Source organism: Myotis myotis, unplaced genomic scaffold (genome assembly GCF_014108235.1).
Source record: "Myotis myotis isolate mMyoMyo1 unplaced genomic scaffold, mMyoMyo1.p scaffold_m19_p_9, whole genome shotgun sequence".
Taxonomy (NCBI): Eukaryota; Metazoa; Chordata; class Mammalia; order Chiroptera; family Vespertilionidae; genus Myotis; species Myotis myotis.
In genome coordinates, this window is record NW_023416401.1 from 75,096,235 (window position 1) to 75,110,790 (window position 14,556).

At 40.8% G+C, this 14,556-nt stretch overlaps 1 protein-coding gene across 3 annotated transcripts; it reads left to right on the forward strand.

Annotated features, from left to right (window-relative positions):
- Positions 1-755: 755 nt before the first annotated feature.
- SNRPB2 (small nuclear ribonucleoprotein polypeptide B2) lies at positions 756-9,614 on the forward strand. Of its 3 annotated transcripts, XM_036322822.1 has the most exons (8): positions 859-891; positions 2,598-2,677; positions 2,769-2,858; positions 3,474-3,646; positions 6,093-6,233; positions 7,010-7,060; positions 8,698-8,786; positions 9,256-9,614. In XM_036322822.1, exons 3-8 carry the CDS (start codon positions 2,795-2,797, stop codon positions 9,413-9,415), a joined length of 678 nt encoding a protein of 225 aa, XP_036178715.1. In that variant the 5' UTR covers positions 859-891; positions 2,598-2,677; positions 2,769-2,794; the 3' UTR covers positions 9,416-9,614. The 3 variants fall into 3 exon arrangements, with proteins under 3 accessions (XP_036178714.1, XP_036178715.1, XP_036178716.1); XM_036322821.1 differs by lacking the exon at positions 2,598-2,677 and having other exon boundaries at positions 756-891; XM_036322823.1 differs by lacking the exons at positions 859-891; positions 2,598-2,677 and adding an exon at positions 1,007-1,622.
- Positions 9,615-14,556: the final 4,942 nt, after the last annotated feature.

The following is a 14,556-nucleotide window of genomic DNA, read 5'->3' on the forward strand; positions in this document are numbered from 1 at the left end:
TTGAGGCGTTAAGGGAATAACAAGATTAGATTCCCCTTGGCTCATAACAAACATTTCAGATGATGCTTTACATATATTTGATGAATGGATGAATGGGTATGTGCCCTTTTTGGAATTCCCGTTCAGCTTGGCCTAAACACCAACAACGTGTCTTACCCTAGAACAATATAGGCATTTTGTGGGGAGGTGGGAAGGATGATAGAAAATTAATGAGTTTTGAGTGCGTTTAGGCCGATGATCTTACAGGTGTTTGGTCATTTGTCAAGTGTGGTTGCCTCATAAGGTGAGAGAGCTGGACAGCGACACAGACTCCCTCCACTTGGGGCCTCAAGCGGAGGTGTCCCTGGGATGCAAGCCCATCAGCAGTGTTGGAGAGCTCCCGCAGAGCCCAGGAACCGGAGGAGACTTGTGGGGTGCTGGCTGCCCTGAATGTGAGGTTAAACCGGGGCAGCCAGAGCCCAGAGAAGGGCAGGCGAAACTAGGGCGCCTGCCCTGGCAGTGGGCATGGGCGGCCGCACCTGTAAAACTGTATAGGATTTGGAAAGATGGACGCTACCTTTGCGTGGGTTAAAGCCGCGCAAAGTCGTGGTGGGGACATGAATCACTGCGCTCCCCTATTCTCTCACTCTATGGCCCCACGATTTGTTTCACCCACACACTTCCCACAGGCTCCTTCCCCTTCCTTCCCCACACCCCCTACCCACGTTTTCTCCCTGCCCGCCAGGGCGCGCATGCGCAGAGCGATTCCAGGCGCAGCCGCGGGGCATCGATCGATTCGGTGCTCGGCTCCTCCACCGATCTGCGCTCCATTGAGGATCCTGGTGCAGTCACTTCCGGTTCCTGGCTCCGCTTCCGGCTTTCGGTGGTTACGGGACGCCGGGCGGGCCTCAGGTCAGTTTGAATGAGTTGTGTCCCGCTGTTTCGATTTCCAGGCGGCAGGTTGGCCCTCGGCCCAGCGCTCCCTTGTGGGAGCTGCGAGTGGACGGGGCGGCGTGGTGGGGCTGGATGTACCGGACCTGGGGTTCGCGGAAGGCTGGGCCAGCGGGCGGGGGAGGAATGGAGGCTGCAGCGCCGCTCCGGCGAGGCCTCCCATCTTAAGAGTGTTGTCTGGAGTCAGACGTGTAGGGTCCGGGACCACGGGGCTACTTCCTTGGGCTTCGGTCCGGGGCCTTGGGCGATTGTGCTTGTGTCGGGAGAGGAGGGATGATTGTACGAAGTGAAGGATGATTATTGCCCCTTTGCTGGTTCCAGCTCGCTCTGAGCTTTCGTGTAGCTTCCGGAGGCTCCTTTTTGGATTGAGAAGCTTCCCCGGTGCCCCTGCAGTCGTCCAGGCAACCATCCAACCTACCCTGAGCCTCCCCTCTGATCATTTCCCTCCTATTGGCGACCTCAGGTTTCAGATGAGCAGCCCGCAGGTCTCTGAGAAGCCTGCCTTTTAACGTATTGCCCGCCCAAGCGGAGCCCCTGTCCGCGGGCCCTTTCCTTGCCAGTCATCCTGTGTTCTTCACATACAGTGGGTGAAGCTAGGTATTTGTGAAGTTAAAGGATATGTGGGACGGCCTAGGGAACAAAGCAAGGTCAGAATTTGCAACTCAAAACGATGTGAAAGATGAACTATTGAGGTGAGTGTGGAAGAGGAGTGCGGAGAGCAGAAGGCAAGGGCGGATTTCCAGGCCTGCGGCTTATTAGCCGCGTGACCTTAGGCAAGTCCCTTCATTAACCTTTAATAGCAGCGGCTTTAGGCGCTTACTGCCCAGGCAGGAACGCTGTGCTGGGACTTTGTCTCATTTAGTCTCCTGAGTTCTCCAGGCTAAATGCTGTTGACCACCATCCCCATTGTACAGATGGGGACCGGAGAGATTAGGGGACCTTCCCCAGTCACGCAGCTAGCCAGAGGCACAGACTGGGTTTGAATTCAGATCTGGCTGATACTAGAATCTGAGCTCTTAACCATCGTGCGGTACTGATCTCTCACAGCTCCATCCCTTTATTTATTTTTTAAAAAATATATTTTGTTGATTTTTTACAGAGAGGAAGGGAGAGGGATAGAGAGTTAGAAACATCCATGAGAGAGAAACATCCATCAGCTGCCTCCTGCACATCCGCTGCTGGGGATGTGCCCGCAACCAAGGTACATGCCCTTGACCGGAATTGAACCTGGGACCCTTCAGTCCGCAGGCCGACGCTCTATCCACTGAGCCAAACCGGCTAGCGCTCCATTTCTTTAATTGGCTCAAGATAACTGTGGAGTGAGGACAGTAAGTGGTGATGTGTATAAATTAGTGACAGATATGAAAGTGCTTTGTAATTGTACACATGAAGTAGTAGTTCTTGGCAAACTTCATTAATGTTCTAAATGGTTTTTACTGGCTGTACATTTGCTAGTTTCTTTTTCATTTTTCTTCAAATCTCGGGGTTTAAATAATTTAAAAAGTAAAGTTGTTTTATTAGGCAGATGGAAAAACAATATCACTTGGTTATAAGTGGAAGATAAGTATAAAATTTATTGAATAAAGTAATGTTAAAAATCTTACTAGGTACTAGTGCTCCACCAAGCATTATTCTCCTTTTGTTTTAATAAAAAAAAAAAAAAAAAGGCTAGCAAGAGTTGGAGAGCTTTAAAGACTACTGCCAAACTGATGTTTTCCGGCATTAGGGAATGAAGGAGAACTGAAAAGTTAGTAACACTTGTGTTGTGTCCTAATGTCACACCAAGAGCATGAGTTAAGTCTTCCCTGTTTGTAACAGAATATTTACTGTCTCTTCAGGCTGCTTGGACAGCTTAACCCAAAAGATGGATATCAGACCAAACCATACAATTTATATCAACAATATGAATGACAAAATTAAAAAAGAAGGTGAGTGTGCTTTAAAAAGATTTGTTCGTAGCCAAAATGTGTTTAATTACTACTGTCTTAAAAACTACTGTTTCATGGGACCTTTCCCCCTCCCCACGTGGGAGTCTGTCCTTGTTCATAAATCTCCACCTTTGCTGCCCCCCGCCAAAAAGAAATTGTACTGCTTCAAAACTTCTCATTTAATTATCTTTCTCAGTGCCCGAAATTTTGGTTTATCCCTATTGGGTAAGGATTTTAAGGCTTAAAAATAAAATAGGTAAGGGCTGAAAAATGTGTTGAATCTGTTTTCACTCATTGTATACATGTATATAAGCCATACCAATGGACATGGACAACAGGGGGATGGGAGCATGAGTTTGTGTGTGCGGGGGAGGTTGGGGGTTAATGGGGGGGATGAGGACACATTTGTAATACCTTAACTAATAATAATAATAAAAAAAAATGATTTCAAATAACGTTTTAAGTCAGAGAGCTTTATAGTCTGATGTTATTAAAATGTATAACTATATAAATGAATACATGAATGGTAGGGAAGCACTTAATTCAGTGTCGTTTATGAAGAATTTAGTCATTGTTTCATTCACAAATAAGTTGTTTCCCTCTAATTTTACACAGAATTGAAGAGATCCCTGTATGCCCTGTTTTCTCAGTTTGGCCATGTTGTAGATATTGTAGCTTTAAAGACCATGAAAATGAGGGGGCAAGCCTTTGTTATATTTAAAGAATTGGGCTCATCCACAAATGCCTTGAGACAGTTACAAGGATTTCCATTTTATGGTAAACCAATGGTAAGTTGATTTCAGTATTTTGGCTTTAATCTCTACTTGTGGTATAGTAGATATGTAACTATACACTTGAAACTATAGCTATTGCTTTCTGGTTTTATCTGTATGTTAGAGGGAGTTTGCGTTTGTTTTATGTATCTTTATAGAAACAGTGTTAGAGTTTATAATTTACTTCTTAATTTATGACAGTTCATATGGACAAAACCAAAATAGCTTGAGAGGTATTGTATGATTTCCATTCTCTGCCTTCAAGAAGGTAGCACATACCTGCTGAATTTGTGGCATCCTGGGAGAGGGAGAAGAACATTCTTTGAGCCATCTTGTTTGTACTGATTGAGGTAGTTATAGTTGCTCTTCATACCAATCAGAAAGTGAGCAAAATTTGCTATAACTTAGAACTCAGAGCAAAATTATTCTCTGATTCAAGGACATTTGATCATTTAATGCCAAAAATACCTCAATAAAGTAGAATCACCCTAAAGGGCTTCTGTGGTGAAACCTTTGGTTTAAATATAAACGTTGCCTCTTCTCAAAGCTGCGGGTGGGCTTTTACTCTTTATCCATAGTCTCCACCAGGGTTTTTCAACACTGGCACGTTGACATTTTGAACTGAATCATTTTGTTGTTGTTGTTGTTGTTGTGGAGGTCTGTCTTGTTCATTGTAGTGTTTGATAGCATCCCTGACCTCAGCCCACTACATGCCAGTTTCATGACAACCAGCAGTGTCTCCAGTTAACATTGCCAGCTATCTCCTGGTGGGCAAAATCACCTCTGGCTGAGAACTACCATTCTAGAACAGCCAGCTAAAAGCGATGGCTGAGATCAGAGATTGTCACAGGTGATTGTCAAAAGGACAGACACCAGAGATCTGCTCAGGTCAGGGAGAAGATAGAAGACCCAGGGAAGGGGATTGGGAGGGAACCCTTGGAATTAAGTTGTCAGAGTTAGTCTAAGCTCTCAGCCTACCTTTGGTCAAATGATGATGTCTGAGACTAGCAGCGTTGCTTGCAGGGATAAGTACACTTAGAGCTACTCTAGCACAGCAGCCCAGACCAGAGGATGCCTAGTGGTAGCCTGGTCCCCTCCTGTTTCCCCAGTACATTCATCTCTAGATGAAGTGAACAAAAAGAAAAAGAATTGCTCTTGGTTTTGACAGATTTGTTGTTTTCAAACCCACACTACTTTAAAATGTCACTTGTTCCTTGCATACTGACATTGAATTCTTGCTGTATAAGACAGTTTGAATAGTGATTTGTTGCATATCTTGTTTTTAAATTTTTTTAATCTTCACCTGAGGATATATTTTTATTGATTTTAGAGAGAGAGAAACGGAGGGAGGGAAGGAGAGAGAAAGAGGGAGACAAATATCGATTGGTTGCCTCCCTTATGCACCCCGACCAGGGATTGAACCCAACACCCAGGTATGTGCCCAGACCTGGAATCAAACCACATCCTTTTGGTGTAGGAGGATGCTCCAACCGACTGAGCCACCCATCCAGGGCTCTTGTGTGTTTTGATTGTTGTGCTTTGATATGCTCAGAGACAGAGTTTCGGCTCTTACGGCTCCAGGGACGCGGTGTTTGCGGTTTTGTACACTGTAGATAACAGTTTAACTCATAGCAAAAGTTTCAGGATAGTTATTTGCATTGACTTCAGCTCTGTGATAATGCTTTAGGCCAAGACCTAAAAACTACTCAGAGTGTGGCAGCCATGCCAGTAGTATCACCCACACCTATGCATTGGAATCTGCACTTTTACAAACTCTTCCAGTAATTGGATTGCACATTCTAGTTTATGAAATGCTGTCCTAGACCGATGTTTTTCAACGCTGGCCTGTAGTCTTAGTTGTGCATACCGGTCCTGCTGGCTGTGGCCTAGTAAGAATGAGCCAGTGGCCTGGTTGCACAAGTTGTGCTGCCACGTTTTTGTTTCCTTTCAAAGCATTTTAAGTTCAAGTTGATGCCACTATTAGTTATTTTATTTAAGAATAATAGAGCAGATTGAGAAGTAAGTCATTCCCAATTTTTGGTGCTTTAACTTTGGAAGTAACAAGTTCCGAAGAACACATTTCACAGCTAACTGACACACCCTTCTACTGAGAGTCCCTGCTAAGGGATAGGCGACTTTCTCTATTCAAATGCAGTTTTCTCTATTCTTTTATTAAATGGAGAGAGGCAGTGGTACAGCTGTTTCACAGGCATGTTTTTCTCATATGAAAATCTATGGTTTTTCTTCTGAAAGCACAGTTGAATCTAAGTTTGTATAAGTTGTGAATCATAGGCCACAACTTATTTTTATTTAGCACTTAGCACATTTCACAGATTCCCTTAGGGATGGGTTTAAAATTATCTTGTAGTGTATTTGGATAATGAAATTTTAAATGTTAATGACTAGTGTAAACAACCTTGAGCATAATGAAAAGTAACTTGTTTTCAAATAATTAAAACAGCGAATCCAGTATGCAAAAACAGATTCAGATATAATATCTAAAATGCGTGGCACCTTTGCTGACAAAGAAAAGAAAAAAGAAAAGAAGAAAGCCAAAACTGTGGAACAGACAGCACTGACTGCTAATAAGAAGCCTGGTCTGGTAAGATGGACAAAAATTCTTTATTTTCTGGTGTTAAATTTTGATAGGAATGTCTTTGAGGTTCATGCATGCACATCTATGAATATATGTTTAAAGGTGGATTTTTAAGAAGCTGGACTGGTTGAGTTCTAAAGTTCCAATATTAATGTTCAAATAAATTAAAATATAAACCTTTACATGTGCAGATTTATGTTTGACAGTTTTATTTGAATTTGTATGACAGTTCATCATTCACAGAATATATTATATCTATTGACTTATTTCTCAAGTTCCGCTGCCTATAAACCATATATATTATCTTTAATCACGAGTACTCCACTCAAACCTGCTTTCTTTGAACAATTCAGGAATTCAAATTTTTAATTTAAAATAATAGGTAAAGTAAAATTATCATCCATAAGTAATTACTTTTAGATTAAAAGTGGTTAGAAGTCAGTTTCACAAAGTATAGTGCTTGACTTTTGTCTAATTGTTTAAAAAAAGCTAAGAAAAATTGTTCCCTTGTTTTTTCTCTTCTATATTTCTTCATAACTTTAAGGCATAACTTTATGACATACTATCTAAAATTTAGGGTTAGACCTTTAAAAAATACATGACAAGCCAAATACATGAATGTTTGAGTCAGAGCTAAGATGTAAATTCTTAAAGTAAAACTAAATGGAATAAGAAATCTGTTTAAATTAATGTTATTTTTATGTAGTAATTATAAATATAAGCACATGCTGCTTTTTTTAGAGGGATTGAAATTTTTAACTGTTCCTCTTTCTTTTGTTTAGGGAGCACCAAATTCAGTTAACCCCCAAGGAAATGCAACGCCAAACCCTCAGGTAGTATTTTTTGTGTGTGTGGTGCTTTAAAATAAAACTTTATATAAAGCAGTAGCAACAACATATAACAACTTGCATGTCTCCAAAAACTAAAAATAATTCTGTCTGTAAGATATAACATTAAGTTGTATAGCACTTTAATGTAGAAACCCACTCGGAATATTTTAATCTCCTTTAGGAGGGAGAAAACCAAGATGACTTTATTCCTCACTTTGGCTAATGAATCAGTGAGGGAATCAAAGTGACAGATTTTGAACTGTGAGGGCAGGGAGCAAACATTCCGTAGCCAAGGGCTGTACAGACACATGGCTCGTTTCTATTCCAGTTGGCTGAAGGGCTAAACCAGCTTTTCTAACAGACTTACACAAAGTTGTTTTCACTGAGTTGTTTCCTTTTTACCCTTGCTCTTTCTTCCTCGGCATAAATATATTTAAGTCTCCTTATATAGATAGCTTACAAACTCTTCCAGATCTCCTTGCTAACGGCCTCAGAGGAAGCCTCAATTATGTACTCATGGTTTCCTTCTTGTCTCCTAGGTGCTAGGGTCTGACAACATTCTTTTTTAAAAAGTTATATTTTGTTTTTATTGTTGACATTATTACAGATGTCCCCATTTCCCACCCTCATTCCCTCTGTCCCCAGATCCCGCCTTCCATCCCTTTGGCCCTCACCACATTGCTGTCTATGTCCATGGGCTGTGTGTATATGTTCTTTGGCTATTCTCTTTGCCTTCTTTCATCCCATTCACCCCACCTACCTCCCCTCTGACAGCTCTCAGTCTGTACCATGTATCTTTAATTTAGAGAATTCCTTATATCACTGAGGTTTTGCTGCTCTGATTTTAAGTTATTTGCATTTTCTTTATTACCTATTTTCCTTCTTTGAACTCTTGTAACAATTATACTCTAGTTTACAAATGCCAGCACTGAATTCTCTAAGCCTTAAATTGTTCATTTAAGTTGTTCTTTATACTTTATCTTTTTCTCCCCATAAAATTAGCCAGAGAGGGAAGCTTTTTCTTATAAACAGGATGATCTCCCTATAGATCCTTAATACTTGAGGATGGGGAATCAAATAGTTTTTAATATCTAATAACAGGGCTTGTTTCTACTTATTTGTGGGTAACTAGACTCATGTACATCTCGTTTACTTGCAAAAAATATTAGAAGTCACCAAATAGTGGTTCTCAATTTTCTTAAATGCTGGAAGGTAGTGAGCAGTAATGCAGAAAATTGAATATCACTGTTCTTGGGTAGCAAGCTAAAGGAGGGTGATATTGCCACCTCTCTAGTTTTGTTAGGATCTTTCAATTATGTAACCCAGATGACAGAATCCTCCAATTATGACAAAATTTAAATATTGGTTTAAATATTTTTAAATACTTAAAACTGATAAGATTTATAGTTTGCCAAATTTGTGTTAAGTGATTTGAATGTCTACTTAGTTACTGTTAGGTTTATATTTATTCCTCTGGTCTTGATTTTCAGCTATAGTGTTTGATGCATGCAGTAAGTTTTCATATTCCCTAATAAACTGTACAGTGTACCTCTCTTGAGTTTAGATTTTATGTAAGAGCCAAATGGTTTACAATATTTTTCATACTTACAAGCTAACTTTGCCTTTTTTCTTTTTAATAGGTCCCTGATTACCCTCCAAACTATATTTTATTCCTTAATAATTTACCAGAAGAGACTAATGAGATGATGTTATCCATGCTGTTTAATCAGTAAGTTTTATTATTAAAAAGTCTGTGTTCCAAGATTCTCCTGATAGGACAAATAGCACTTTCATGAGTTGAATCCATTTGTGTACCATACAGCAGTAATTTCTTACAAGCTCGTTGATTTGGTTTGGGATTAACCATGAATTAAAGTTAGTCTGCAAATTTAGCAAATAAAGACATGAATTACCACTGATGTTTGAATTATGAATTCTAATTGATGAGTAAAACTGAAAACAAAGCTTGGATACAGTGACAAGAATATAATTAGTTTATATTAATCCTGCAATTCTTCTAGTGTTAATTACATTTTAATTATAATATTATTAATTATCTTTATCCTACTCAGGATTCTTGGTAGGAAATAGTACTTTCCAGGAAGTTGCTTAATAAGTTTAAACACAGAGTAAACATTATATATGTATTTACATATATATAAATAATTTACATACATATAAATTGCTTTTCTTCCCAGGTTCCCTGGTTTCAAGGAAGTACGTTTGGTACCTGGGCGGCATGACATTGCATTTGTTGAATTTGAAAATGATGGACAGGCTGGAGCTGCCAGGGATGCTTTACAAGGATTTAAGATCACACCATCTCATGCCATGAAGATCACCTATGCCAAGAAATAACATTTGGGAGAGTTGTCTTTAAAGGACTTGGAGTTATTTATAGTGTTTGTTTTCATAACAATTGGTCAGGCCATTCTAATAGTTGGGGCTGGAAATGCAAGTAAAATTTTTGTGTAGATTTTTAAAAATTACCTATTAGTGAACTATGAAATGTGAAGGCCTTAATTTTGTACAATAAAGTTTTATACATAATACTTCATTTATTGGCCCACTGTCCTATTGTCAAATACTTGTGCTAAGTCTAGAGCACATGTTAAGGTAAATAAAACTGTAATAGGGTGTTTTTCTGGTATTGGAGCAGCTAATGAGAAACTGAACTATTTTAGTAAAAGCAAAGGGGAATTAGATCAAGTTCTTGATTAGATTTTCTGTAATGTTATTTTGTATGCATATGAACTGGGCTGGAGCTAAATTTGATCTTAATATTCAAATAAATGAGCATAGTATTTTGCTAGTAGTAGGCATGTCACAAATCTTTTTGCTCAGTGTTGAATAAAGGCCATTTAGGAGTAACTGTACTTACTGTTTTCTGGGAAAACAGCAAAAAAATGCTGTCTGTAAACTTCACATCTTGTGCTCTTACCCTCTTGAGGCAGGACTGTTCTAAGGAACACCTGCGTGGTTAATATTGAAACTATTGAAAGACCTTAATGTAAAGATTTTACAGTCTACAGTCTTTTTTGAGAAAAATAAGCTGACTTACAAAGGGCTGCCAATCCTAATCTTGCTGTTTTTGTAAGTCTCAAATATCAATGTTCAAATCTTTTCAACGCTTATGTTCTTTAGATTTGATTTATATCTGAGGCCATTGATTCAGGCCCCTGCTTGTAAAACCATGGTATCTAAAAAAGTGGGCAGTTTTTTCATGGATAGTACCTATTAAAGTGACTTTTAAAAAATATATATTTTTAATCCTCACTGGAGGAGGGGAGAGGGGGAAAGAGAGAGAAACATCTATATGAGAGAGAAACATAGATCAGTTACCTCCTGTATACACCCCAACCAGGGATTGAACCCGCCCTGACTGGGAACTGACTCTCCAAACAACTGGGTCACCCTGGCCAGGGCTGAAGTGACATTATTGGTCATTTTTTCATATTCCTGTTTTAATATTTCCTTGAACAAAACTTACCACTTAGAATTTGTATTGGTTTTGTTCTTTCAAATTCACAATTGACTATTAACAAGCCACCAGGTCAACTTCCCTCCTGCTCTCTCTAAATTATTGCTCTTAACTTTACCTCAAGCACATTTTTGTCTTTGTTTTCCTCTTTGGAACTCAAAGGCTTGTGATCCCATCTTGCCTGAGTCCTCCCTTTTCGGTGGCCAGCAGCTGCCATCCTCCCCTCTCTGTGGGGTGTCAGTCCAGTCTTTGTGCTTCCGACTCTTCTGCAAGTCTGCCATGAAGTCTGTGCTCTGCGTCAGGCTCTGAATTCTCTCCTGGCTAAGAATGTTCACTCCTGAGTGCAATAGCTTTGTTGCAGCTTTATAATAAGTGGTCCCTGGTTTGTTGTAAATCATAGCATCAGTACACATAAGCTTGAAGTTATCCTTCAGTTCTGTAGACTGGTAGTCGGTCTTTTTCATGGTACTAAAATCTATTGGGTGGTTAATGATCATGAAGTAGCTGGGAGCAATAAAGTCAGTCACAGGACATGAAAAGAAAGCACTTGGGTCTTTTATTTGCAACTGTCTCATCAATTGATTCAAAGAGGTGTGTGTTCTACTTCTTGTTTGGCTAAGGAGCTTGGGAGGCTTCTCAGGAGGCAAGTCTAATCCTGCAGGGCCCTGGCCCTGGAGGTCTTTTTCGGCCTCATTCTCCACATGTTCTGGCTTCTTTCTGTCTTCCTTCACACGCTTCTGTGTTTCTCCCTTGAACCTGCTTTTCGTCCTTCTCTTTTTCTGAGTTCTGTCCTTGTGTTCGTCATGATCCTTCTCTCAAAGAGGCTTGAGTCGTGCCCCAAGCTGCAGGTGGAGAACTTGTTGACATCTTTCCCTCCTACTTGGAGGACCAGCTTCAAGGGCTTCTCGCATGTTCCTCGTAGAGGCAGGTGTTTGTAAGACCTGTGCTTCTTGCCCATGTCCCACCAGAACCGTGGTGCCTGCCCCTCGAGCCAGGCTCAGGCCCTGCAGCACCACATCTGGACAGGGCCAGGTGAGGGAGGGCCCAAGCAGGTCTGAGAGAGAGCTCCAGCCCGAGAGCCTCATGATCTTAATTTTATAGAGAAGATCTATACACACCTGAACACTTATTTTAGCCCCCCTCCCTGCCCTTATTTGTAACTTTCCACCAGTCCCATTAACCTCAATGCATTTACTGACTTGCTCAAACCTCCCTGTATGTAATCAAACTTTAGAAAGCAAGGCTTCATGAGGGAGGAAAGCGAAGGAAAAAGGAGCTAATTATTCTTTGAAGAAGACATGTTCAAACTAGGCTTTTCTGACCTTTACCCATCTGTGGGAGTGGGAGTGTCCAGGAGCATTTGGAGGGAACAGTGTTGCTACCCATCTAATATAATGGTTCTCAATTTTGAATTTGACTTTCGACTTTGGCTGCATATTAGAATCATCTGGGAAGCATTTTCAAACATTTTCTAATCCACGCTCCATATCAGTTAAATCCATGGTGAAACCCGTTCATCAATCATTTTTAAGCTCCTTGGTGGTTCCAATGTGAGTCAAGGTTAAGAAAGAACAAAGTAGATTTCTACCGTACAAGCATGTTATAATGATTAGATCATTCTTTCAAATTGTGTTTTTCAAAGGCAGTATAAATACAAGATAGTATAAAAGTGAAAACTTGTGAAAGGCTCACATCTCCATTTTAAATTTTAAGGCTTGAAGTATTTTCTGTTTGGGTATTTAATAAGACTTGTCTTTGGAAAATGTATCCAGCAAAGACCTAATGTAGAATCTGGAGCTCTGGCTAAAACATTTTGCTTTATTTGATTTGCCCTCTAGCAATTCTTCTCAAGTTTTTTTTTTTTTCAAATATATTTTATTGATTTTTTTACAGAGAGGAAGGGAGAGGGATAGAGAGTTAGAAACATCGATGGTAGAGAAACATCGATCAGCTGCCTCCTGCACACCCCCTACTGGGGATGTGCCCGCAACCAAGGTACATGCCCTTGACTGGAATCGAACCCAGGACCCTTCAGTCCGCAGGCTGGCGCTCTATCCACTGAGCCAAACCGATTAGGGCATCAAGTTTTAATGTTCATATTAACCCTTTGCATATCTTGTCACAATGTAGATTCAGCTTTACGAGGTCTGGGATGAGGTAATAGGGACTATTTCTATAAAGTGATGTCAAAGTTGCTTGTCTGAGGACCATATTTGGTGGCCAGACCACTGAGTCTCTGCCCTAATAATTTAGTCAGTGAATACTAATTTTGGAAGAATGAGCCTCTTTTTGAATATGATAAAACCTAGGGACTTTCACCAGAAAAAAAAAAAATGGACATGTGCAGGTATATACCTAAGCATACTATTTCAAGGGACTCATGCATTTATTCAATGAATACCTATTTATGAGTACTAAGTATTGTTGAGTGCTAATTATAGAGTGATGAGCAAGATAGACAAGATCTCCACCTCAGAGCTTTGGGGGACAAAACACCACCAAGTAAATAAAAAAGGCAAGCCACATGCCACGGTCCCATGATGGAGAAATTGGTTGGAGGAGTGCAGGAAGTGGTCTGGTAAACTGGTCTGTTTGTGGAGACATCTTGGCCAGAGACCTGAACACCACTCACTGGAGGGAAAGCATCCCAGGCAATAAACTGAGAGGTCTGAAGTGGAAACGAGCTCAGCATTTTCAAAAGACAGAGAGCAGCTGGTATGGCAGGCACAGAGCAAGTGAGGGAGAGTGACAGGAGGTGACTTCAGGGGCAGAGGCCAGATCACGCAGAGCCTTGTAGGTTGTTACAAGGAGGTGGCTTCCACCCGACCCACTTGCCCAAGCCTATTTCTAGACCCTAAAGGAGCCACAGTCTCCATTTCACGAACTCCAGAGGGAGATGCTCACTTAGGAAAAAATGTCTTATGGGGGTTAAAGACTCAGAGAATACATCTGAAAATACAGAGGACAGAGCCATTTTCTAGACCCTCAGATGGGCAGTGTCTCGAGTATGGCTGCGAGGCACAACTGCTTGCTGAATTATTGCAAGTTAAAGTTGCTATTTGCAAGCAACATTTTACAGAGGCCTCTCTCTAATCATCATCCTGTCTCTGCCCACTACAGAATGCTAAGGCATCCCAGGCCTGCCCGCGATACATTCAGTAGGCTTGACATCTCTTTACTTCTTCAAATGGCCAATAAGGGCTTTGCATTTGCTGAGTTGTGAGAGCTTGGATGTGGCTTTATTCAACATGTCACTCTGCTTTGGGGAGCCTATATACAGTGTGGCAATCTGGCTTTGCGCAGTCTCCATTTCTTCAAGTGACTCAAAAGGTAATTGTCTTTGAACTCTCCTATGTTGATGGCTGGCTTGAGAATGTAAACAGTCTGTAAAACAGCTGCCCCATCAGAACTAAGAAGATTTAATACTTTACTTTTTCCAGAGATCCTCTTAGATCCCTAAATTAGAGGAAGGAAAAGGCACTGGCATTCTGATTTCTAATTCATTCTTTTCTTGAAGTGAATCTGAAAATAAAGAATTCAAAATCCCAATTCTAATTTGAGAGCAGACGTGTGGAAACAGCACTGAACCACAGTCCTACTAGGCAGCCTTTAGATTGTGTGGTTAAGAAGGCAGCCCTGGCCTTTACTGGCCTCAGGTTTTTCATCTATAATGAAGATATTGAATTAAACAAGCTTCTAAACCAGGACCAGCTGTATGAAAGATCCTCCCCTGAAAATCATACTGCCCCCCTGTCCACACACAAACAAAACAAGGAAACTTTCTTTTTTTTTTTTTTTAATATATTTTATTGATATTTTACAGAGAGGAAGGGAGAGAGATAGAGAGTTAGAAACATCGATGAGAGAGAAACATCGATCAGCTGCCTCCTGCACATCTCCCACTGGGGATATGCCCGCAACCGAGGCACATGCCCTTGACCGGAATCGAACCTGGGACCCTTCAGTCCGCAGGCCGACGCTCTATCCACTGAGCCAAACCGGTTTTGGCAGGAAACTT

Coding starts and splice junctions, on each gene's coding strand:
- SNRPB2 (XM_036322821.1), top strand. CDS start 2,795: ATGGATATCAGACCAAACCATACAATTTATATCAACAATATGAATGAC. Junction 7,061..8,697: donor ATGCAACGCCAAACCCTCAG/GTAGTATTTTTT, acceptor TCTTTTTAATAG/GTCCCTGATTACCCTCCAAA. Junction 8,787..9,255: donor TTATCCATGCTGTTTAATCA/GTAAGTTTTATT, acceptor TTTTCTTCCCAG/GTTCCCTGGTTTCAAGGAAG.